The sequence below is a fragment of the Sesamum indicum genome, linkage group LG1 (assembly GCF_026168435.1).
Source record: "Sesamum indicum cultivar Baizhima isolate 11 linkage group LG1, ASM2616843v1, whole genome shotgun sequence".
NCBI classification, from domain to species: Eukaryota; Viridiplantae; Streptophyta; class Magnoliopsida; order Lamiales; family Pedaliaceae; genus Sesamum; species Sesamum indicum.
In genome coordinates, this window is record NC_142657.1 from 19454495 (window position 1) to 19479382 (window position 24888).

The window sequence follows — 24888 nt, forward strand, 5'->3', positions numbered from 1 at the left end:
TAATTTATCCTATTTTATATTTGATAATTTTAACCACTTTTTGTGAATTGGTTTAATGAACTTTAATTTAAGAGAAAGATTTTAAGTAATTATATTTGAAAGGAATGCAAAATTTATGGATATTCAACAAATATTTTTTCCAGATTATTAAGAATTAATTATTACCAAAAGAGAAATTAAATTAGGCATACAGAAGAAGGCAATGTAATGTTAGTAATCGTTTCAGTAATAACTATTAAGGAGCAAATCTGTATAAATAGGGTACAAGAATAGTTACTCTAACGACGCTCTCCACCCTGCCCTGACCACCGCCGTGGGCCACCGTCCCCTCGCCGGAGTTCACTTCGAAATCTCCTTCTGAATCCAGAGCCCATCGTTCCTTTGCTGCAGTATGTGAGTTATTCTCTCTGTACTCTTTTCTTTTCGTATACAAACTTCCATGTGTTTCAATTTGTATGTATGTGTTGGTTTTGGTGTATGGTGTTGTTTGTTTCATGATATGTATGCTGTCTGTGTGGGCTTGTACTTAACATTCTCCGACCAGTTTTCCCTGTGATTGAAGTTCAATTGGTATTTGTGTTGTGAGAAGGCGTTTCGTTTAAGAATGTATGTTGGCCATTGAGTTTGAATTGAGGTTGCCTCTGCTGGGCGTCAAGTGTCAGTTCAATTTTGCTGACTTCACAAAAGGCATTTCTTTGCAAAGTTTGCAGTGATTGCTCTGTTTCGTTTTCAATTTAGGAGGATTGTAATTCCATGCGTGTCACCACTCTTGTTGTACCCTAAAGGTTTTTTTTTTTTTCTTACCCCACACTGATTAAAGTGGAGGAGTACAGATGATGTGTTTTGTGAATCTCCGGCTCTGAGAGCAGGGGTGAGTTTGCTGATAGAGTACCTGGAATCTGTGATATGCTAGCATTTGTTGGGGAAAGTGTATTTTTGCTTAACAAAGCAAGAGATGCATGTTATGTGTTAGGCTTAGCTTAACATTGTTGAGTGGCGATTCTTTTGACGTGGGTATAAACCATTAGATAATCAGTAACTGGAGAATAGAATCATTTCTAATCAATACCTTGTAATATGTACTTGTGGAAATCATATTATTGTGTATGACTCCATTTTGTTGCGATTTTTATTGATGAATATCCATTTTCTTGATGAATATTTACTCTGTGTTTTCTTGATAGATTTCTAGTTAGCTTCACATACAAATGGCGATTGTTTCAGGGTTGGCTTTCTCAGGTTCCAAGTTCTCTTTATTTGGCATACATATGTATACACACCTACTGATGGTGAATAAGTGTGATATTTTCTGCAATGTTACTTCATCAAAAATTGATAACTTCCCATTTGGTTTTATATAATAGGTATAAGAAGCCTGGCAATTGGTGCTGGTTACCCTAAGCTGCCATTCGAGAATCATAATCATGATGCACACACATTTAGTAAATTCCAAAGAGGAACTGCATCAGTTTTGGGAAAGGTGACCATGGATTTCTTTTTTAATATCAAATTTAAGTTTTGATGATCTCAATGTAATTGTTTATCTTTGATATAATTGCAGTATCCAAAAGTCCAGATCCCTTATTCGCATCTTCGATATCAGGGCAGAACACATATTTTATCTGCAGGAAGAAACCATCATCTGAACTACAATGATGATTCGCATTCAGAACCTTTTTGGTTAAACCTGATTAGAGAGGCTATCTGGTAAGTTAATTGCACATAGAAACAATTTGATAACAGGATTAAAAACAGCAGAAAAGGATAAAACCAGAGAATTTTGAACTTACATGGTTCTTAATTATGCATTACTTTGCATGATGTGCAACATAAACACCATGCTGATTGGATGATGTGCCATTATGTAGGACAACTCGAAGTTTACTTCTATTTTTAGTTGAACAGCCCAGCCAGCTGAAGTATATTGAGTGGCCAAGCTTCCAGAGCACGGTTAGTCTTTCTTGGGTCTGTCTTGCCAGGAAAAATACACATCAATATATTGCTTTCCAATTTTTGGCTGCTTACTCACTTGCTCATAGCAATCTCTAGGGTTCTTCATAGATTTCATTTGATAAACCCGACATTGTTGTTTCCTTGTGCCCCAGACATGATTTGCGAGACAGAGAAGTGGTAAATCTCATTTTCCCAGATGCAGTTAGTGTTGTAAATTTAAGGCTGTGACTCATAGATATTTAGAAGACCTGATTCATAATACCAGGAGTGCATTTTGGAATCCATTGCACCCTAATCTTTTTCCTTTCTGTATCTTTTATGATAGTGAAGCCATGGCCAGATTAGGGGTTTTAGTGTGTAATGAGATACTTCCTGAGTTGAAATTCTGAACAAGTAGCCATTGTCCACTGGTCTTCCACGTAATGTTGGATTGCTTTTAAATGAAGCATAAGTTGATTGAAATAGGATGGTCAGTGATACCGATAGATATGTACTGATTAACTATTCCGCTGGGAGAAATAGCTCGTTTGCTGTATTTTCATTTTCTCTTGGATAGACAATTGGAAGCATCCATTGAGCTATTCTGTTAAGTTTGTCATATTGCCCATTATTGAATTATCTATCTTTTGTTGCTATCTGCAACTTCTTCATGTAGTCTCTGCTATCCAGCAGCTAAAAGTCTATGGTTTCCATGATGCAGCTGTTCCATTGGTATAGTTATATCCTACGTGAGATGCTTGAGATTTAATTACAAATGCTATGCGTTTTTAAGTGTTTTTGTTCTTCATTGATTTCTAGGAAATTTTAATAGAATAACAAACATACGAGCCTCAATAGATTTGAACTTCAATGGCCAAAATTTTGCGTACTTTCAAGTCTGGTTTTCGGTAATCACTTTCTAAGTCTGCCAAGCAGTAAACTGAGACCTTCTATTCTGTTTGCTGCAGCTGAAGACAGCTACTCTGACTCTTGTTCTTGTTGCATTGCTTATCGTTGCGCTGTCCTCAGTTGATTCAGCCTTGTCTTATCTGCTGGGTTTGATTTTGAGGAGAAAGGCATGAATTCTGCAATTATGTTAGGCGAGATGTATCCAAAACAGTTTTTGATACTGAAGGACAAAGCTACCGAGTGTAAAAAGTAGTTGAAGCATACCTTGGTTTCCACGGTAGGGTAGGAGAAAATCACATTTGTGATACATATCTTGATGCCTGTTAGCTGTAAAAGCTGAAGCAAAGAACTGCTGAGAAGAAATTCCTGGAAAGAAACTGCCCATGCATACATGCCAAACTCGTGTGAAATTGGGGGAGAGAGACAGATGAAATAGTGCCGCGCATGCACTAGCAAAATCAGCTGAAGGTCTAGTTGAAGGTGTGTCTAATCTACCTGATGATGTTGCTTCTTGTGTGTTGTAAGGTCTTTCAGTTTAATAAATCGATCCATTTTCCTCTATCTATCTATCTATCTAGACCAGCTCGGCGAACTTGACTTATATGGCAAGTGCAATACACTTGTCATGTGATTAGTGTTCATTTCAGAAAAAGTGACAATCACGTAGTAAAGGTCATACACTTGTTTTGTGATTGGTTTGATTCAGCCAAATAAGAATTTTTTGAAAAACACAAGTGGATCAAACTGTTTTCTTACATCGACTTGACTTGAAGGTTTGAACAATTCATACCCCACCCACCACCGTGCTAATTGGTGTTTACTGGAATCTGCCTCAGTTTACTGAGCATGCCTAACTTTACAAAATGAAAAGTCAATCACTACGTTTGTTTCCATTTTTAAGTTATTTTCTAAATGAATCAAAAACATATTTAATGTTTGTTATCATACAGAAATATGTTAATTGGGTGTTTTTAACTGTTGTAGTATAAATACATACACATACATAAATATATATAAAAAGATATAATTTGATAAATAAACAGTAATTTTTGTTTTTTGAAACACAATATTAAATGTATAATAATTATTTTAAATTATCTTTAAAAATAAATTTAAATACATATTTATTTATTTTTATTTTTCTCTCTCTATCTTCATAAAACACAACAAAATATTTAAAAAATGAATACATACATTATGAATAATTCCTTTATCATTTCGATATACAAAAATAAAACATACATAGGCTACTGCTACAGAATTCTTCTGATTTTCTGATTAGGTCAGCAAGAAAACTGGTGCGTCTAACCATTTGGGAATATGTCATTTCCAACTAAATCATTCAAATTTGATGAACTCCAAAACACCTTGAAAAAGTCTTGAACCACATTCATTACATCCTTTTCAACCTCTACCCTGTGGTGGATCAAAGTCAAGGACTCAAGCATTGACTTGCATTGACTTGAATAGTTACATCACAAACCAGGGGCCACCTTCACTTATAATACCACTTAGTATTTTACAAGCCTCATATCCTACATCCCCCATTAACTCATAATCATCAAGAGAGAGAGAGAGAGAGAGATGGCAAACAATGAATCCAAGAACTGGACTTTAAGCTTTTCATTCCCCTTCAATATCCCATCCTCTCCAGAATCAGCAGCAGTTAGGATAATCAGAAACCTGGGAAAGTTGAGTCTGTACTATGCAATATTTGTATGGACAGTTCTGTTCATCACCCTCATCCCAAAACGCAAAGACTCAGTCGTATGTTTGGTCATTACGACAGAGATTACATTTCTCTACTTTCTTCTGCTGCGTTCCTTTCCTGATTCTCTCCTTCTTCACAAGATAATCGACAAACGGTTTGTGTTGTTCCTTCTGTTTGTCATCACAGCCGTCCTGTTGATCCTGACACACGCTGCAGTTCATTTCTTCATGGTTCTTGCTGCGACTTTGCCCATCGTGCTGCTTCATGCTGTGCTGAGCAGAGTAGAGGATGTGATTGTGCATGAGCAGGCCGGAGAGATGGCTCGCCTCGTGCAAGAAAGACTTGCCGATGCTGCCCGGCCTGAGAGCTTGGTCTGATGTTGTAGTAATGGTAGATTGGATTTTAGATTCTAGTCAAATAAGATATGGTTGTTCATTTCTTACTAGCAAACTTGTGGGAAATAATGAAAAAAGGGTGTTTGTTTCTTGATGAGTTATGATTTTTAAGGATGTTTTTCTAGTGTTGATTTTTGGAATGGATTTTCTAATTCAAATGTTATTGCATCTTCTATTCTATTTATTATATATATACCATTTAATATGTGTATTTTTAAAATAAAATACATAATATCATTTTTATATATATATATTGTGTATATATTATACAGAGTAAAAAAATAGAATATGATCTGAAATAAAAAATTTAATCCAATTAATTTCCAATTTCATAAATCCTTGGGACAAAGTTCTGAACCGTCGGGTCAAATTAGACCTAAGCCATTCAAATTCAAGCCCCAAAACTTGATAACACAAAATCTTGTGGGTCTCTTTAGAAATACATAAACTCCGGGTTCAAATTGGAAGAAAATATAAGTTGAGAAACAAGAAAGAAAAGCAGGGTCTTATCTTCAGAAATCCCCAAAAATCTCCCCAGCCCAAATTTCACAGTTCAAGAACAAGTTCTCACTTCTACTCAGCCTAAACCCTACACTAGAACTCCATAGCAGAACCATGCTACTCCAACCCACAACCCTGAAGATTCCTCCAAATTATCACCACCAAAACTCAAACCCAATCTCGTTCTCATCTGGGCTTCTACAAAATTCAACCTTTTTTCTAAAACAACCTATTTTATCAATCAGTCGTAAAACCCATAAGAATCCAGCTTTTGTTGCATGCTCATCGATATCACAGGTTCACAGCTATGGAACAGTTGACTACGAGAAGAGGCCAATGCTGAAATGGAATGCTATATACAAGAAAATATCCATGCTGGAGAACCCGAATATGGGGTCTGCTTCTGTGTTGAATGAGGTGGAAAATGAGGGCAAGAGGCTCTCCAAATGGGAGCTTTGTAGAGTTGTGAAGGAGCTCAGGAAGTTCAGGCGCTACAGATTTGCTCTTGAGGTAATTTAGGCAAAAGGAAAAAAGAGGAAGAGAAATGGGAATGGGCAATTAAAGTTTCAGAATTCATGATAAATTTATTCCTTTTGAGGTTCAAAAAAGGAAGAGAAAAAAAAAACTAATAAAAATGTAGTATTTGATTTCACCATAATAATACTATGGTTGTTGGTTTCCTGTGGTTCTAGGCCTAAGGGAAGAAAGGGTCAATCAAAATTTGGTTTAGTGAAGCTACTCCTTTCTTTTTCTTGAAATATTGTACAATTCTTTGTTAGTTTATCAGCATTGAACCGGATGTGTAGATATATATGGGGTTGAAACTTTGTCCTAACAGTATTCTGTCTTTTTATGAGAAGCTTTGGGGATGGTCTCATTGAGGATAATTGGGGAATTAGATAGTGTATAATTATATGCTTATCTTTTTGGGTGGGTTGGTTCCTGAGACTATGTTATGCTTCGGAGTGTTATGTGCAATTAGAAGATGTGCTCATCTCTTGTGTTGTTTCACACTGTGTTGTTTTGTCACATGCTGGATATGAAGTTTGTATATCTGTGAAGGTCCCTCGTGGGCATCAAATTGCAATGAGTAATACTGTGAAGAAATCTGCTTTCTTTTACTCTTGAGAAAAACTTGATTTTGTCATTAGATGATGCCAAAAGTTCTTTGTCTAATGATTTCATTTTGGAAGGAAAACAGGACAAAAGTTAATTATATCTTTTTTCCATTGGTCCGAACTCCAAAAATAAGGATGATTCTGTCGTGCTTTCTGCGACCAATGATTCACTCAACTCTATTTATGAAATGAGGCGCAATTAATCTCAGTTTCCCTCGTTTTTCACCTTTTCTCTATTAGATTCAGAGTTTCTTTCAAAATTTTTGTTCATGAGGTAAATTGCATTACGTGCATATTATCAGTGATAAATCGATCTTGGCTCTGCTAATCCTTGGGGCCAAAGTATTTTTTCTAAGGCTATATTTGGATTGAGTAATTTGGGTTTGAAGGAAGGATTTAAGCAACGGATGTCAAATGACCCTAGATCAAAAGAATTTGAAATCCATCAAACAAATGCAAATGATTTATATTAGGGAATTGAAATTCCTACCCTCAAATCCATCAATCCAAACACAATGTAAAGGAACTTAACAGAGATATTTTGGGGGTCAAATTGTCTGAATTAATGAGCTTTAGCAAGGATCAATATGGCAACACCATATTAGGACAACATCAGGATTTTGTCCTGTTCCAATCAGTCTTTATTCTTGTCTTGGGGCTTTTTTGGGGGCTAGGGCTGGTGGGGATTTAAAGAAGTACTATTGGTAACTTTGGCCATTCATTGCGATTGCAAAGCTAGTCTTGATTGTCAATTACTGGGTCTATTTAATGTAGGATATCTATAAAATTTATTTGCTGGAATAGTGGCCTGTACTTGTATCACTTGTATATCTTGCCACTCTAGCATATGTAATGTGATTGTGTGGTTTGCAGGTTTATGAGTGGATGAATAACAGGGCAGAGAGTTATAGGATAACCACAAGTGACACTGCTATTCAGCTGGATTTGATTGCTAAAGTTCACGGGATTTCAAGTGCTGAAAAATATTTCATGAAGTTGCCAGATGCCTTGAAAGACAAGAGAATATATGGCTCTCTTCTGAATGCGTATGTCCGTGCAAGAATGAGGGAAAAAGCTGAATCTCTAATGGATAAAATGAGGGATAGAAGTTATGCTAGTCATGCACTTCCATTCAACGTGATGATGACGCTCTATATGAACCTTAAAGATCATGAAAAGATTGAGTCGCTGATATCAGAAATGAAGGAGAAGAACATAGCATTAGATATTTATACCTACAATATTTGGTTGTCATCCCGCGGATCTCAAGGATCTCTAGAGAAAATGGAACAAGTTTTCGAACAGATGCAGCTGGACCCGACCATCAATCCCAATTGGACCACCTTCAGCACAATGGCAACAATGTACATTAAGCTGGGTCACCTTGAGAAGGCTGAAGACTGTTTGAAGAAAATTGAAAGTAGAATAACTGGTCGGGACCGTATGCCATATCATTATCTTATTAGCCTCTATGGCAGTGCTGGTAATAAAGAGGAGGTTTATCGGGTGTGGAACACTTACAAGGCTTCCTTTTTCAATATTCCAAATTTGGGCTACCACACTGTGATCTCTGCACTAGTCAGAATCAATGACATAGACGGGGCTGAGAAGATCTACGATGAATGGCTTTCAGTGAAATCAGTTTATGACCCTAGAGTCGGAAACCTTCTATTGAGTTCGTATGTCAGGAAAGGGCTTTCTCAAAAGGCTGAAACTTTTTTCGACCAAATGATTGAGGTGGGAGGAAAACCAAATTCAATGACTTGGGAGATCCTTGGAGAAGACCACATCCGAAATAGGAGGATTTCAGAGGCATTATCTTGCTTGAAAAATGCTGCTTCAGCTGAAGGCTCAAAGACCTGGAGACCAAAACCAATAAACGTCTCGTCCATTCTCAAGATTTCTGAGCAAGAATCCGATACGGCAACCAAGGATGCCTTACTAGAGGTACTGAGGCAAACAGGGTGCCTTGACGACGTAAGCTATATGTCGTATATTCCCATATCAGACAGTGGGACAATTACCAGCCATGATCCAACAATAGAGGATAGAGCCGATAATGATGCTGGCGACCATGGAGCTTATCAACTTCTCGACCAACTTCAGGAGAGCTTGTAAGGAAGCAGTTTTCTGGTCACATGACAATGGTATATCACATGCAACATAGGCATTGCCTCAGCAAGATTATCTTTAGGTAAGTTTTCGTGGTAGCGGTAAATATCGAGTTTATTAAGATACTGCTCATTGAGCACCGAGAGCGAATTTTGGATTCCCCCAGCTTTAATCTTTTACGTGCTTTACAGATGAGCCCTTATTGATTATGAATACGGCTGTCAACTTAGTTTGTGGAACAACCGATATTCTGTTCATATTATCACATACACTGAAAAATCTCATGGATGGTGAACAAAATGCTATGCCTGAATGACATGCATGATGGAGAATATATAATTTGAAAGGTAACAGTTCGAGGCGAGTTTTGTCTTGCTGTTAAGGATGTATTAACTCTACTTGTCTGATGTTCATGAATCCCATTTGTGCATCTTTAGGACAATGGTTTCTGAGTCCTGTATCCTAAGTCACTCTGGTGTCAAAATTTGAGACGACCTCGAAGGTGTAACTTATAAACTGACTGATTTCGATGGAGCTGAAGTTGTTGGCTTCAAACATAGGCTGTCAAAATGAAATGTTCAATACAATTGTCAGAATATTGGAATCAAGTATCCTAAATCACATCTCCCATTTTGATATACTGAGAATCACATAATACTTTGGCAGAAAATGAGAATAGAAACAAATCCAAACATAGCTGATAAGCTGTTATCCTGAAGAAAATTGCAAGCTTTTGGTCACTGTTACACATATATCTATTTCATTTCATCTCATCAAATCTTTATGGCTTGTCTTTTGCTTGATTTTATGTTGGCATTGTTCAAACAAAGATCTCATCAACCTTGGACTTGCCCTCTTTTTTTGTTTTTTGAAAACATGTGTGTGTGTGTGGTCCACATAACAAAATGTAAGGGAACACATTTTGGGCATGAAATTAGGGCAATTTATTGCCAAACAGGGTAATTATGAAAGCACAAAAAACTGGTGGTGTAATTTTTGGACCCTAATAATAAGAAAATTGGACAAACTTATAGGTATGTGGCGTCGGTGATAGGTCCACCTGATTATCAGAATCCAGACATGTACCATGCCATGCTCTCTCCACGACATGTGTTGCATCAGAATATCTGCATGTGACTGACACCCTCTAAAGATTTGTTTGGATTCACTTTTACCTAATATTTTTTCTAAATAACATATCCTCCAAACATGAAAATCTATTTAAGTTAGTGGGTCTCAATCTTTATGTAAATTACATCTTTCATTTCGAGGGACAAAAACTGTATTTTCCTACTTGTTTTTCAATGCCAAAAACAATCACGTTTTCTTTCTCAAGAATGTCGATTTTTATTTTATTTTTCATACAACACATGAAGTTGGCTCGAACTTTGATTGAGTAATATAGAACTTACCATCCCTATATTATGCAATTACAAAGAGGTTTATGATATGGGTCAAAATAAAATCGTGTTTTCAAATTATATCTAATGTAATAATTAATGTTTTTACACGATCAATCTTAATAGAACATAAATACACACACATATACATATTACAAATCTTGGAGTAACCCAATAATGTTGGAAAACATGTGTGTGTGTGTGTGTGTGAGATATTTGAGGATGGATGGGGGGTCACATGGAGAACACATGCAAGAGAGCTTTCTGTGCTTTTTCCAGCAATTAATTCCTTTGCCTTCAATGTGTGTGTGTGTGTATCTGTAGAAGTTCTCTTACACGACATGCTTTCCTCTTGTTTCACTCCAACCCAAACATGTTTCCACGCTCCTTATTTTTATAATTCGCTCTAAATACATGTATATTTTTCATCAGTGCTTAAAGTTGTAGTTGTAATTACAAGTATACCCCTACTCCGTGAGGAATATTTATACAAACACGTCGTAAGTTTGCAAAGGATATGAGTCATTTGTGTATTTAGACTTAATCTGGATGGATGTCAATTAATTTATACACCACGTAAGTTCCTGGAAAGTCGTTCGTTTGTAAAAATTACCTATATGATCCATTATATTGTCTTTTGAACTTTCAAAACATTTTATTAAAAATAATTTATAGAACTATATATTAAATATGTTATATATGGAAATTAAGGTCCTTATACCTATATATAGTTAATTAATTTTAATTGTCAAACTATTAGTTTGTTATTAAAATTAAATAAATTACTTTGCATACTCGACTTCTATATCTTCGCCACATAACCAACAAATTAATTAACAAATTTTGTTAAAAAGATTTGAGTATATGATTGACATATAGAGTCAAATTTCATAAATGAATATTAATACTTCTTTAATTTCTACATATATATATATGATTATGAAATTTTATTTAAATCTTACAAGTCAAAATCAGAAAATTTAATCCATGGATATAAAGGCAAGGAAATGAAGCAAAAAGCAATCCAAACAACACTGTACAATTTTTATTTTGATTTATTTTATTTTATATGTTCCAAATTAAAAATTGCAGAAAAAGCAGTCACATGTTGACAAGAAAAGTAGGCCATACTCCATACTCATGTCCCTTCAATAGGGAGGCATATGTTGTATTTTATTTATTTATTTTATATTATTATATTTATCATTTCAAATTTATCAAAAAAAATCCCAATTTAAATTACGCCCATGCCCTAAAATTTATATTTAATTACATACATACCCTCCATCATTTACAAAATTATGAGTGAACCCTCTGAGAGGATGTTAATGCAATTTATATCAGGGAACTAGCTGCCATTTAAAGTAGCGAATACTTTGGATATGTAAGATAACAAGTAATTACATTTCATTTTTTAATTGAATTGCAATTAAACTCGACCCAATCTTTCACTGAATATTTGTGTAAGTCTATGCAGCTAATAATATATTAATGTAAATTACGAGTACAACTTCAAAAAATATATTCATAAATTTTATAAAATATAAAAAAATATAATTAATTAATTTTAGAAAGTGTGTGTACTTGAGAAAGACATGGTGCCAGAAAACATACTGACAGTACAACAGTGCAAAGCCAGGCAGTATGTCATTACTCACAAATGATACAAGCAAATTGACATCTGGCTGGAAAGTCAGGTTTGTTCTACTTTTTTATACTCTTGGACCAAATTTTCACTTCCCCTTTATACCCTTTTCAACCCCCCCCCCCCCCCCAACCAACCCCCCTAAAGAAAAAAAAGGTCTTCCAATAATTCTTTCCATTTCACTATTATTATGTATTTCTTTTTTTTTATTATTATATTTTATCTTTTACAATTTTAGTGGTCTTAGATACACTAATAGGGATGGCAATTAAGACGGGTAGATTGAAATCTCGTTTTAGATTCATTTTGTTTGGAGATAGTTTTGAATTTTAATTTTATAAATTTTGATGGGTTCGAAATGGGTCTTAAATTTTGTCGGACAACCCATCAAATAATATATATAGAAAATATATTAACTAATTACTTAGAGTTTTTATTGTTTGTTCAATATTGTACTTTTTTGTTCATAGTAATTAGTCCAATCTAAACCAAATAAGCTTGCTTGTAGTCAGGAACATAGATAGACTATGATTTATGATACACTTTTGATGAAATGTAAATAATCTCTTTTGTTGGGGCAGATTTGCAAAAAAAACAAAATTCAACAAGTGAAGTTTCTATAAACAATTACATAATACGAAAAAATTACATATTGGGATCTAATGAAAATTTGAAATGATTTGGCAGTAGATCTCATCTAATTAGACAACTCATAAATTATGATGCCTTTTTGGATTTTTTTTTTTCAAAAAAAAAAGGCATAATTATAATATTTCAAGAAAAAGGGTGTGATGGTGGAACATAAAATCCTCTACCCATGTACCCATGTACACCCCCCCCACCCCCCAACAAATTAATTGGATGTGTGTGCATCAGAATCATCACACATGAAGGAATAAGGCAACACAGGTGGGGCCCAGTGCTCACATTCACCATTGATCAAGAAACATGTAATCACATGATTTAAATTAGTATATGCTGTATATTCCACAACTGTGTGACTTTTTTGGTCATGAGAGCAGATGATCAAGATCCAATATGCCATGTTGTGCCCCCACCCCCTCCTTCCAGTGGGGTGGGAGGGGGTGGTCTAGGAAAAGTGTTGAACACCCATCATAGCTAATCCTTCCCTCCTTCACAAGTTAAGTTCAAATTCAAGAATTACAACTAATTAGTGTAAGATGATAATTACAACTAAAGTTGTGGAATCATTTCATTTCATCCACTAACATTATAAGGTTTAAAAATGCCACCAACAATTAATGTGTATTAACATCTCATACACTCCAAAATCGAGACGAGACACAAAACGCAAAACCATCTTGAAATTCATAAGTCGAATTTCAAATGAGAAATTTACATACAAACATGATTGTCCGTAAATGTATAAATCAAGAATTAAATTAAAGTTAAATATAAAAACGAGATTATGGATCAAAATGTCATAATCGTATATCTTTTAAATGACGTTTCAGTAAATTTAACATTAGCAGCCAAAATAAAAATTCATAAGATAAATATCAAACAAGAATTTCATACACTAAATACAAGTACGTATCATCCCTACATTCATAAATAAAAAAATAAAAAAAATAAATTAAATACCAAAAAACAACACACACACACACACCAAAAGGGACACCATAGCCATACACCAAGTTCCCAAGGGCCTTTCAGTAAATTCACCCTACCTGCCAAACTAACGACCAGCCTACAGGTTGTTGGACATACAAAAAGTGAAGGGAAAAAAAAAAAGAAAAGAAAAAGCAAACAAAAGCAGCTTCCTTATATATATATATACATATATATATATATGTGTGCGGCCACACACACACACACACATTTCAAACCATCACAATCGAAAAAGCTCAAGTGAGACAACAATGGCGGAGCTGGAGAGCCCGACGGTGATGCCCAGACTCATCGGTTTCCTCTCCTCTCTCCTCCAGCGGGTGGCGGAGGCCAACGATCTTAACCGTGGATTCCACCCGCAGAAAATCTCGGTTTTCCACGGCCTCACCAGGCCCACCATCTCCATTCAAACCTATCTCGAGAGAATTTTCAAGTACGCCAACTGCAGCCCCTCCTGCTACATTGTTGCCTACGTCTATCTCGATCGCTTCACGCAGCGTCAGCCCGCGCTGCCCATCAACTCCTTCAATGTCCACCGCCTCCTCATCACCAGTGTCATGGTTTCTGCTAAGTTCATGGACGACATGTAAGTATATATACCTATATATATTTTTGAATTTATTGACTTTTTTCTCTTCGTTCGTAATTCTCACTTGATTTTTGATATCTTGTTTCCAGCAACTGTTATACAGTTTGGTTCTTTTATTTTTTGAATTATTTTTATATATGAACTGAACTACGAGACAAGACACCAATAATTTGAGATAAAATCGGATGATTATTATTTGTTGTGGGTTGAGTTTGATTTTTGAAGGTAATGGAAATTCAGACTTTCTTCAAACTTTTATGGGAGTTTTGTGATTTCTTGGCTATTTACACTATGTTGGGGTTTTGATTTCTTGTTTTAGAGGTAATTCCAAGTTGAGAATTTTGAATTATTGGGTTGTTCACAAATTAAGAAGGCTCTTATTACCTTGAAATTCATGCTCTGAAATTGAACAATTAGTAGTAAACAGTACTCATGTTATGCTGATTGTCTGTGAATTGGATTTTTATTTTCAAATTCTGTTATATCTTTTATTTCATATAATTTATATAATAGATATATATTAAAAGAAATATAATTTGAAATAAAAATTTCAATCAGCAAATTTATCTGAATTGTTAGAAGTTTATTAATTAATCATTAGCTTTTGCTTTTAGTTAAGAACTCCTTGATTATCCCAACCACCTATGTCTAATCCTTTTCTTGAAAAAAAAAGAAAAAAGAAACAACTTAGGTCCAGCTAAGAAATCCAGCTTTCCCTTCATCAAGATTTCAATTTTTAAATCATATATTGTGTGGATTTCAAATATAGCCACACATAATGTGGTTAAGGGCATCAAGGGTCTCAATCTTACATTCATATCTGATAGCTACACTCCAACTATAGACTTCAAATTTTAAAATATTCATACCACATGATCATGATATATATGTACATACTATATATATACAGAGTAAATAATTCTTTTTACTGTCGCAATTTACAAAAATAGATGCTAATTAAAACACTAATGCATGCATATTAATCGTAATATGTGATGGTAACTAGCATACGTTTTGAGAAAAAATAATATTATTGATCATAATTTTTTCTACCGAAAAATATCTGATCTTTTTACGGTCGTAATTTACAATGATCTAATTATAATCATAATGGTGGATTTTACTATTAGTCGCACATGATGATGATATACTTGTTACTAAGAAAAACTTACAAGAAAATTAGTGACTGTGATATTTCCTATGGAACAATGTCTGATGTTTTTACTGCGGTAATTAATTTATGAAACCTGCAGGTATTATAACAACGCATACTATGCAAAAGTGGGAGGAATCAGCACAACAGAGATGAACTTTCTTGAAGTGGATTTCCTATTTGGATTGGGATTCCATTTGAATGTGACCCCCACAACTTTCCACACATACTGCTCCTACCTACAAAGAGAAATGATGCTTCAGCCTCAGCTCAACAATATTGCAGCTGAGCCCTCTTCTTTGTACAGTGCTGGAAGGTCATCAAAATTACTCCATTTCTGCTTTAATGAAGATGAATCATCCCACCAACAACAACAACAGCAACTTGCTGTTTGAGATTAAAGATTAATGCTTTTCTTCTTTTTACTGTAGTAATTAGGTTAGAAGTAGTGCTTTTTTTTTTTTTTTTTTTTCTTTTGGAAGTTTTTTGGGTTGGCAAATTAGGCATCTGGCTGCACTTTTGGCCTCTCTCTATTGCATCTGTCTTGTTGTTTTTCCATCTTTTTCAGTGTATGTTTATGGGAATATTTGGAATTAAATCCATTGGAATGTACAGTTGGTTGGTTATTTTCTTGTTTACATTCTTAGCAAATTCTTGTTTCTTGTTCATTTCAACCCTTTTGTGCACTTAATTTCTTTCTTTTTATTAAGTTTCACATGCATAATTTTTCTTGGCAACAAGTCAGATTCTGTTGTTCTCTACTAATTTTTATCACTTGTCTGAACCGACTGAATTATTATATCATTAATATATGAATGAACTTGGGGTGGGGTGGGGTGGGGTGGGTTAAAAATGAAGAAAGTATAATTCATCATAACTATAATATTTTATAGAAAAGAAGAAAAAAAAACATTGTAAATAATCTTAAAATTGATGAGTTGGGGAATATATAAAAGGGGAAAGGGAGAGTAGAAAGTGGTGGAGATGTGGTGTGGTTATTTTAAGTAGTGAAGACAAGAAGTGCAAGTTGACAGTTGTATGTGATTGTAGGAAGGGAACATAATACATGTGCAATCATGTATGAATTTGTGGCAATGTGCCAACTTGAGAGAGGGATTGAGACAACTGATGAGGAACATCAACTCCCCTACCCCTCATCTCTAACACTATTTCTTATCTATATATATATAGTGTCAAAACATTTTATTAAATATTTGTGACTAGGGTCATGTGGATGAGGTGGGGGTACAGGGTGTCCTGTAGTTTAGGGTGGTTAAAAAAATGGGTGAGACTTTATTTGTTAAAATTTCTTGGATATAGAATGGGGATTACACGGAATTTTTAATATGAACTTTGCAATAATTAAAAGATTAATTATATTCACAGCGTTGATATTTGGTCTAACTATTAAATAATCTCTAGCCTTGGCAGAATTATGAGTATATATATCCTCTGAGAGGATATTAATGTAATTTATCTCATATGATGTTCATCAAAATTACAATTTTTCCTAATTTTACCCCTAGATAGTAAGTAGCATTAGTAGATAGGCAATGACTCCCACAACCCATGTTAAAGGATTCCAATATCATCCATCATTTTCACTGGAAATTCCATTGCCAGTTAGCTGCAGTGGGCAGGCAAATTGAAGTTTGTTCTTTGTTTATTTAGCTGTCCATCTTCTTTTCTTGATTTTGACATTCTTGTCCCTCATACCTTATTTCTTTTTGGAGGAATATATATTTATTTAGCCTATTTGTCTGTATTTTCATTTTCACTATAAATATGTATTTTTATTTTTATATAAATTTTTGTGTAAAATTAAATATGTTTGGATTAGTTAATGAGATTGTATCTTATTTTGAATTATAGTGTCAAATCAATATTTTTTTTAATTAAAATTACGTATAAATAAACATATTTTCTCTTTAATTACTATTTCAAAAATTAAAAAATAAAAATGAAAATGAAAACACAGACAAACAGATGTCAGTGACTCAATATGTATTCTGTGTTTTCCTATTTTTGCTTGTAATATCTTTTTTTTTAAATATATGTATATAAATATTATATATCCATCCATCATTATTCTTAAAACCTATTAGTAAGAAGTAAGAACATTAGAGACTCCCTCTTACAATGAAACCTTAAAAAACATTCTTGATCATTACATAGTCAAATCACATTATAATTAATTAAAACATATATTAATATGAATATGTTGACATCAAAAGTTTTCAAATAAATTATCAATTAAAAGCTCAAATAAATTAATTAATGATTGGATTTCAAAATTTCATAAGAAATTTGAACTTTGTATATTTACAATATTGATAAATTCACAAGAACTCATATCAAATCTTGGTATTTTGCATTTTATTAGATTGATTCAAGATAAAATACAAAATTGTTCTTTTTGTTTGTAAGGACTTAGTGGGCTCTTAAAATGGCCTACTAAGAATTGGTCCTCAAAAAAGGCTATCATATTCAAACTCAACATGGATGAGTTGCAAGCCCAAATCCTATAGCTAATATCTAGGAATTCTATAATAAACAAAAAATAAATTAAAAAATAAAGGCATATAGTATACATTTAACACACAAATCCAAGCATAATTAAAATATCTTGACATGTACACTCAATCACCAGGTTTCTCCCAACATGATGCATGGTTTCTGGGGAAACTCTTATCAAGAATGAGATTTATTCGAATCCAACCAGTCACGTAATAAATATAGTCGTACACCGATCACATGACAAATACAATATAGTTGAAATTTGAGGGAGTGAAGTGTATGGGATTTACATGTAATTACCCTATGAACATAAGTATATATGACACCTGACTTTGAGAATTATTACTACATCATAGTGGACTGTGGCTGGTTCATGTAGGCTTCCTCCTCAGCCTTTTGACAGTCTCCATCACAAATCTGAGAACAAAAGGCCCAGCTGCAGTAGCCAACAGATACCTGAACTTGACAGACTCGTCGGGCGCAACGGCGAAAACAGAAGCTGCATAGGTCACAAACATGGCCATAATGGCCACCCACAGCTCAACATGATAAGGAAACCTGTAAGTTAGAGCCATGAGGACTAAGATGGAGCTCGAAAGAGCCAAAGTGTTTGAGATCAAGAACGTGTAGAACGCTCCTTTGTCGCTTGAGTATATTGCCCTGCCGGCCTTGTGCCCGTCCTTACTATCCTGCCAAACACCGCCCGGCGGATTGACCCCTGCCTGGAAAGTCACGGCCGTGATCAGGGCCGCGACTATCAAGAGCACATTACGTGTGTCGTTTGTTGTGTCTGTGTTGTCGTTGTAGCCCAGACGGAAGATGCTGCCTCTTCTGCTGGTGTTAGCCATTTATGTATTTATTGGTTTTTTGGGGAGAATACAGGACTTCAGCTCGCATAGAGTGGATGTTTTTGTAGTCTGTTTGTGGTGTGTGGGAAGCAGAGTCCTCATAATCTTCAAATTTTACAAAGTGTGCAGTCAATGAAGGTCTGCTAGGAGTTGGGACCATGAGGATATTTCTATTGCAAGTCTTCAGTTGACTGAGCTAAAATACATGGAAAACAGAAGAAGGGACCAGGTCTAGTTGTTGTTTTCTCGCTCTTTTGTCTACACTTCTGACGATTGTCTTTCGGCACAATTAGATTAGTCCAAGGATGCCTGTTTCTTGGACAATGCAGTTTGAGTACTAAGTTTTGTTTGGTTGGCTTCTCTGAAGTATAATGGTGGACAGACCCAAGGAGCTTGATATCAAGACAATACGTAAAAGTGCTGCATTTTGATTGCATATATCATCTTCCCGGTCTTGAAACCGTGGGAGTTGAACTTTTTAAGTTTCGATATCATGTTTGGTAGCACCCTCAGAAACAAAGGCACACTAAGTGCAACGATGAGCAGAACATCCTTTAATGTTCCGGTTGGTTTTGTGTTTCCTAACGACCATCCGTAAGCAAAAATCATGGCGGACATCGCCACGCGAAGCTCCCTCTGGAAAGGCAAACCTTGTGTCAGATAATCTATGATGCTTGTTGCTGATGTAAGAGCGACTGAATTGGCAACCAAGAAGATGATGATCGAAGCCATACTTGCCATCTCAGCACTACTTCTCTGCATCAGTTCTGTCCCATTTGAACTGATATTTGGGTTCAAGAGCGCTGTTCCATTGCTGGAAACAGTGATAATCGCTTCGTTGGAGGGCTCAAACAAGTAGCTTGGAGGGTTGATCCCGGCTTCAAAAGTCACTGTTGCTATAAGGGTTGTTACAACCAGTAGCGCCGACCGTGCCTCTCCCGGGGAGTCTCTTTGCCATTGAAATTCAAAATGTTTGATGATGTCTCGCCAGTTCTTCGGTTTTTCTCCAGGGAGATGATTGTTCGTGGGCCTTTCAGTGTCGGATTTAGGCCTCTCAGGAACAATGTTAAATTCAGAAGATGCATATCCTCCAGCACGACGCAAGATCTCCCTGAGGTGAAAGTCGTTTGAGGATTCGGCCAAGATATCTACTATGTCAACTGCTGTCAGGCCTTTTTTGTTCACAGCATTCAGGTCTAACCTGTTTCCTGCTGTGTTGTTATTCCAGTCAAGAAGCAGCTCCACAATCTGCACAATTTAAATATCCAAGACTCAGCATAAAATTTTGTCCCAGTGTTACAATAGATACAAAGACTCTCTTCTTAATTGCCATTGCAAATCTTATTACGTCTTCTATTCTATTTAACACACAACAGACAAATCGAATACCAATTTATAGTAGAAGATCCAAACTATTAAATTAACACGAGTACTTAAACTTGCCTCAAGTTGCTTTCTTGATGCTGCATAGTGAAACACAGTGTTCCCCTCCTTATCAGCCCAGTTCACCATCTCCACCATACCAACTTTTTCAAGCCCATGAAGCATACTTTTAAGTGATTCAAACTTGAAGCTCTTGACAGCCAGATGAAGTGCAGTCTCTCCAAAACTTGTCACATCTTTAGCCGAATCTGAGCAGGCTGCCATCAGCTGATCAATAATTTCAACTCTTCCATTGGTAGCAGCATAATGAATAGCTGTTCTTCCATCTCTACCAGCCAGCCGACAAATCTCCGGCCGGGCTGCCAAGATCTCTGCCGCAATCTCCACATGGCCGTATGCTGCTGCTACGTCAAGAGGCCGGAATCCATCTTGGTTGTGTTCAACGGCGAGTTCAGGCCTGAGCCTTAGGACTTCACGCACAAACACTAGCTGATTGGCCTTTGTGGCTATGGTGAGAGGATTTTCATGGGAGTTCATGAAAAGATAATCAGAGAGAATGAAGGGATTTTCATGGAGTAATTGGTGTAACATGTTTACATCTCCTGAACACGCTGCATTCAACATTCTTTGATCCATGTTGTTTCAGTTTCTTACCAATCTTTGTGTTAGCATAATTAAATCGTAATTATATACTATATGGTTAGAAGTGTCCCATTGACTTGTCTTAACTGTTGAAGGTGTCGTATACGACTAAATAACCTGTTAACATTGACCTGTTGTACTATCTATGTCATGATGAAGACAGTATGCTCATGTTGATTTTTAAACACATGGAACAAAACTATTATGCTCAACTAATTGTTCAGCTAGTTGTTAATTTCTTTCTGGAGCAAAACCATAGAGGTCCTGGATGGATCAGACAAGCTGGATTTCCGTTTGTTCATTCAAGATCGTTGGATCAGGTAAACGAATATTTGCCTAGACAGCAAGTTATTTATGTTGGAACGGAGGACATAGACTTGTCCTTTTGGTAAGGAACTACAACGGACTTTTCAAAATGCCCAGAGAATTTGCTCCTACTTAATATTGACAAGATTCATATTCAACTAAATATTCTTATGATAATGTTTTGATGTAGCCATATTTTGAGAGCAAGAAATACATATACAATCTATATTCATTCATGGGTAAATTATATCGAACTTTCCTAAAATTTGACATAACTACAGACACCCCTCGTTGTTTAGAAAATTGCAAATACCGTTGATTTTAAAAGCCTCTCAGCAACTAGTTCAATCCGTTATTCTCTTTTAAGTTTTCATCCATTTTCTGTGGTGAACTAAAAAAAATGCTCTTGTGGACTATAAACTATAATTTTACTTATTCTTTTAAAAAAATTTGAAATATTTTTATGAACTAAGTGGATAATTTTTTTACAATTTTTCAGAATTTTCCTCCCAATTTGTCCGAATTTTTTACAATTTTTTAATTCTTCATGAGAAAAAAACCAAAGTGTAAAGTTAATACTTCTAAATCTCCATCCAAAGATTACACAATTTCATTAGGGATATTAGTATTTTTCTAAACAAACAACTGGGTGATAGTCGAACTCCAAAACTTAGTTTTGGTTGGAAAGTAACTCACATACTTGTCAAAGTATGTAATCCTCAAAATTTTCGTACAACCTAGTTGATCAACCATCTCATGACTAGGCCTTCATTTGAACGTCTGAATCTTGTGCATTACGCAGAAAGTTTGCAAGATTGTACGGACAGTTGTTTGTGTTTAGTTTGTAGATTGAGGTATATTTCTGAAGGAGAATCAGGAACAGCATTAGTTGATTTCAAGACACTGTCTGTTTACAACATGCCCTTTACACAAACATTCATGGTACCTCAACTATCACCAGACCTACTCAACATTACAGATTTCATCAATTTCTACAACTACTGTAGTAGACATATTTGTATAGAGACCATCAAACAACCATGTCTCCAAGCTCTAAAGATGGTTTTTCTGTCAATTATCAATAGGCAATGGAATCTTTCTAACACCTCTCTTCCTCCATTTCTTCCATGCTTTCTTCCCCCACCTGGGCAGCCATCTCTGCACGAATGGCAGAGTGAAAGCAACAGTTACAAGAACATAAGCCATGGCTTTCTTCTTTTTGTCTATCCCTTTGATGATACTGCTGACTCCAAAACCATAACTGAACATCATACCGTACAACGCTATGTGGATTCCCTCTGAAACGGAAAGCCTGCAGTGAGGTATATAATAATGCAAATTGATGCTGTCAGGGCTAAAGAGTTGGCAAACAAGAACAAGAATGATTCAGCACGGGACCCGAAGATGGCTGCTGCTGCAGCAAGAACCGAGCCCTCTGCTGGCCCAACGAGGGCCGTTCTTGAAAGGTCTGGTTTGGAGGGCTCGGCGGTGGAGGTCGGTTGAGAATGCCACTTGGAGGATTGATGCCGGCTTGGAAACAAACTGTGGCTATCAATGCAGCCACGACTAAGAGCGCGTTCCGTGTCTCGCCGGGGGAATCTCGTTGCTTCTGGAACTTGAAGTACTTGAACCAGTTCTTTGAGGGCTGTGGTTGGAGATCATGCTTTGGTTTGGAAGTTCTTTTCAAGTGTTTCGAACTTTCTGTAGTTGCTACAGAATTTGGAGCAGTGACAGCAGCAGCAGAGTCTAACTTCTGTCTGATTTTAAGGTCATATGAATCTTGTATGTCTAAAAGGTCTAGTGCTGTTAAGGCATTGGTATTTCTGGCATCCAGTTCTATTGTTGCTGCGGCGATGCTGTTCTCACTGAGGAGTAGGTCTATGCACTGATACAAGAATGAGCAAAATGATACAAGAATGAGCAAAATGAGATCTTTATCTTAGTTTTCTCAACCACTTGGGATGATCCAAATGAAAGCAGACCAAATTAAAAAAATTGCATTTACACCCCTGAACTATTGTCTAACTAAAGAAACCGTTCCTACTTCAATAACGTTTTCATTGCACCATCCAATAAAAATTCATTAACTTCGAACAATGAGACTATTTCTGTAATTTGATCATAGTTGAGGCGTGTCAGTGTAACAATACGATATGCACACGCTTATGAGGAGTGCATCAAGACGCTTATTGAGCAATACCGCTATTGAACATGACACACAACTCAAGATCATCCTAGCATGATAATCACGCAATTATCAAGAAAGGCCAATGCAGTTAAAACTCTACCGCATATTGTTTCGTTGAAACAGCAAGGTGCAACACAGTGTTCCCATCCCCGTCTCCCATGTTAACAACCGGTGCCTTGCTGAGCCTCTGCAGCCATTTAACCAAGGCAGAAAATGCATCAAACTGATAACTCTTCACAGCAAGATGAAGTGCAGTCTCCCCATGAACTGTGACTTCTTGAATAGAATCCGGACAAGATTGCAGCAATTCGTCGATTATTTCAGTTCTGCCCTTGATGGCTGCATAGTGAAGGGCTGTTCTTTGGTCTTTGCCTTTGAGCAGACATAGACCTTGATCAAACCTCAAGATTTCTTTGACCATCTCCAAGTTGCCCATTATGACAGCTATGTCCAGAGCTCGAAAACCGTTCTTGTTCAGCTCTGGTGCAATACCAGGATCTATTCTCATGAGCTCGTGCACGAAACTCAGCTGCCCCGATTTAGTTGCCACATGCAGAAGAGATTCTGCTAACGATGTGAGCCTGAAATCAGCAAGAGCTGATGGATTTTCCCTGAGTAGATTTTCAAGAACATCAAGCTTTCCATCGCGGGCTGCTTCAGACAGTATCTGACCAGCCATTTTGAAGTGGTTTTATGTGTAGACTTATTACATAAAATGGTCAGAATGAACAAAAATGTAAGAGGTTGTAAGTAGAGAAAGGTTTAAATAGCTCTACCTGTGCTTTGATCATTCCAACATTAACTGTTGTAAATATGAAGAAAGTTTCTTCCAAGAAAGTAGCAGTTGGATGACTTGGTGTGGACTCAAGGTAAAATCAGACCTCAGACTTGTTCAATCAAGAAATAAAGCCTACTACCATGTGCAACGTTGAATAATCTTATACAATTTTGATGTAAGCAGATGTGTGTGTGTGTGTGTGTGTGTGATTTGCAGAAACATTATGAAAAATTGAATGCCAGCGGGCACTAACAGAGGAAATTTATACTGGTGTTTCTTGGAACTTGTCAAAACCCAGTTTTTGAGTTTAGTTGCTTTCATAGTTCTCCCTTGAACCAGAAGATTGCACCTACCAGCAAAACGTAATATGATAAATGACTAAGACAACATAGGTCTAACATGTTGAACTTGGAAATGTTCTAGGAAGCATCACTGTCGTCAAGACAAAGAAGCATGCAGAGTGGTTCGTGAAGAATCCAATTTGAATGTAATAAAAAGTCCGAGCAAAGTAAATTATGCTATCTTCCAAGGCCCAGATCACTTTGGAACGGGACTGGACTGAATCGAACCTCTACAGTAAGGGGTCGAACGAATCTGAGCTTGTCAGTACAGTCGACGACACCTTGCAACAATTGAGGGTTTTGTACAGGAACAGATCTAGATATGAAAGATTTTGAAAGGTCAGGTCGTTATTAATTACTTGTGGAAAATTTTGGACACTTTTTATAACTAAACAAATCTAATTTCTTCTTTCTATAGGCACAATGACAAGAATTAATTTTATAGACTGACTTTGAAAAGTAAAAGTAAACGGGGTAGAAGATAATAGAATCGTGGGAGTTGTATGAATTATAGATATAGTTCACTCGCTCACAAAGAGACCAATCAGCAAAAGCAAGAAACCTTGCCCCAAGCCAAACTCTCCAGAAACGTCCTTTCGTCCGTCGAATTATTGAAAATATTAGTAGAATTAAAGAAAAGAATAAAAGTACAGGTTACTACTCATTAGTGCATACTAAAGAACTGTTAGATAAAATTAAACAATATATTTTTCTCTAACTTGAATTTGCAATAGAAACAATTCACTAGCGAATGACAACAAAGAATGTTCATTTCTCCGAGAATACAT

General features: G+C 36.0%; 6 protein-coding genes across 8 annotated transcripts; 4 read left to right on the plus strand and 2 right to left on the minus strand.

Annotated features, from left to right (window-relative positions):
• Positions 1-213: 213 nt before the first annotated feature.
• LOC105167651 (uncharacterized) lies at positions 214-3402 on the plus strand. Of its 2 annotated transcripts, none has more exons than XM_020692056.2 (6): positions 214-389; positions 1185-1239; positions 1365-1480; positions 1562-1707; positions 1869-1950; positions 2901-3402. In XM_020692056.2, the coding sequence occupies exons 2-6, from the start codon at positions 1209-1211 to the stop codon at positions 3012-3014; spliced, it is 489 nt and encodes a 162-aa protein (XP_020547715.1). In that variant the 5' UTR covers positions 214-389; positions 1185-1208; the 3' UTR covers positions 3015-3402. The 2 variants fall into 2 exon arrangements, with proteins under 2 accessions (XP_020547715.1, XP_011085752.1); XM_011087450.3 differs by having other exon boundaries at positions 215-393.
• A 1023-nt stretch (positions 3403-4425) lies between these two features.
• LOC105168014 (PRA1 family protein F3) lies at positions 4426-4929 on the plus strand. Its single transcript, XM_011087920.1, has one exon. It carries the CDS (start codon positions 4426-4428, stop codon positions 4927-4929), a length of 504 nt encoding a protein of 167 aa, XP_011086222.1.
• A 511-nt stretch (positions 4930-5440) lies between these two features.
• On the plus strand, positions 5441-9042 carry LOC105167643 (Tetratricopeptide repeat (TPR)-like superfamily protein). Of its 2 annotated transcripts, XR_016067902.1 has the most exons (3): positions 5441-5958; positions 7440-8760; positions 8870-9042. XR_016067902.1 is itself a non-coding variant. In XM_011087439.3 (2 exons), the coding sequence occupies exons 1-2, from the start codon at positions 5563-5565 to the stop codon at positions 8682-8684; spliced, it is 1641 nt and encodes a 546-aa protein (XP_011085741.1). In that variant the 5' UTR covers positions 5441-5562; the 3' UTR covers positions 8685-9042. The 2 variants fall into 2 exon arrangements, 1 of the variants encoding a protein (XP_011085741.1); XM_011087439.3 differs by having other exon boundaries at positions 7440-9042.
• Positions 9043-13529: 4487 nt separating this feature from the next.
• On the plus strand, positions 13530-15723 carry LOC105167634 (cyclin-U4-1). Its single transcript, XM_011087427.3, has 2 exons — positions 13530-13941; positions 15198-15723. Exons 1-2 carry the CDS (start codon positions 13607-13609, stop codon positions 15490-15492), a joined length of 630 nt encoding a protein of 209 aa, XP_011085729.1. The 5' UTR covers positions 13530-13606; the 3' UTR covers positions 15493-15723.
• Positions 15724-18463: 2740 nt separating this feature from the next.
• LOC105168003 (ankyrin repeat-containing protein BDA1) lies at positions 18464-20532 on the minus strand. Its single transcript, XM_011087907.3, has 2 exons — positions 19906-20532; positions 18464-19710 (listed from the first exon to the last, which is right to left on the minus strand). The coding sequence occupies exons 1-2, from the start codon at positions 20479-20481 to the stop codon at positions 18862-18864; spliced, it is 1425 nt and encodes a 474-aa protein (XP_011086209.1). The 5' UTR covers positions 20482-20532; the 3' UTR covers positions 18464-18861.
• An 851-nt stretch (positions 20533-21383) lies between these two features.
• LOC105167620 (ankyrin repeat-containing protein BDA1) lies at positions 21384-24807 on the minus strand. Its single transcript, XM_020695236.2, has 3 exons — positions 23758-24807; positions 23082-23648; positions 21384-22678 (listed from the first exon to the last, which is right to left on the minus strand). Exons 1-3 carry the CDS (start codon positions 23770-23772, stop codon positions 22148-22150), a joined length of 1113 nt encoding a protein of 370 aa, XP_020550895.1. The 5' UTR covers positions 23773-24807; the 3' UTR covers positions 21384-22147.
• Positions 24808-24888: the final 81 nt, after the last annotated feature.

Bases quoted from the DNA above. Each gene is read 5' to 3' on its own strand.
- LOC105168014 (XM_011087920.1), top strand. From the start codon at position 4,426: ATGGCAAACAATGAATCCAAGAACTGGACTTTAAGCTTTTCATTCCCC.
- LOC105168003 (XM_011087907.3), bottom strand. From the start codon at position 20,481: ATGGATCAAAGAATGTTGAATGCAGCGTGTTCAGGAGATGTAAACATG. The intron at 19,711-19,905 runs GCAAGTTTAAGT...TAAATTGTGCAG, and splicing joins CATCAAGAAAGCAACTTGAG to ATTGTGGAGCTGCTTCTTGA.
- LOC105167643 (XM_011087439.3), top strand. From the start codon at position 5,563: ATGCTACTCCAACCCACAACCCTGAAGATTCCTCCAAATTATCACCAC. The intron at 5,959-7,439 runs GTAATTTAGGCA...TGTGGTTTGCAG, and splicing joins GCTACAGATTTGCTCTTGAG to GTTTATGAGTGGATGAATAA.
- LOC105167634 (XM_011087427.3), top strand. From the start codon at position 13,607: ATGGCGGAGCTGGAGAGCCCGACGGTGATGCCCAGACTCATCGGTTTC. The intron at 13,942-15,197 runs GTAAGTATATAT...TGAAACCTGCAG, and splicing joins GCTAAGTTCATGGACGACAT to GTATTATAACAACGCATACT.
- LOC105167620 (XM_020695236.2), bottom strand. The intron at 22,679-23,081 runs GTAGAGTTTTAA...TTCTTGTATCAG, and splicing joins TTTCAACGAAACAATATGCG to TGCATAGACCTACTCCTCAG.
- LOC105167651 (XM_020692056.2), top strand. From the start codon at position 1,209: ATGGCGATTGTTTCAGGGTTGGCTTTCTCAG. The intron at 1,708-1,868 runs GTAAGTTAATTG...GCCATTATGTAG, and splicing joins CTGATTAGAGAGGCTATCTG to GACAACTCGAAGTTTACTTC. The intron at 1,951-2,900 runs GTTAGTCTTTCT...TGTTTGCTGCAG, and splicing joins GGCCAAGCTTCCAGAGCACG to CTGAAGACAGCTACTCTGAC.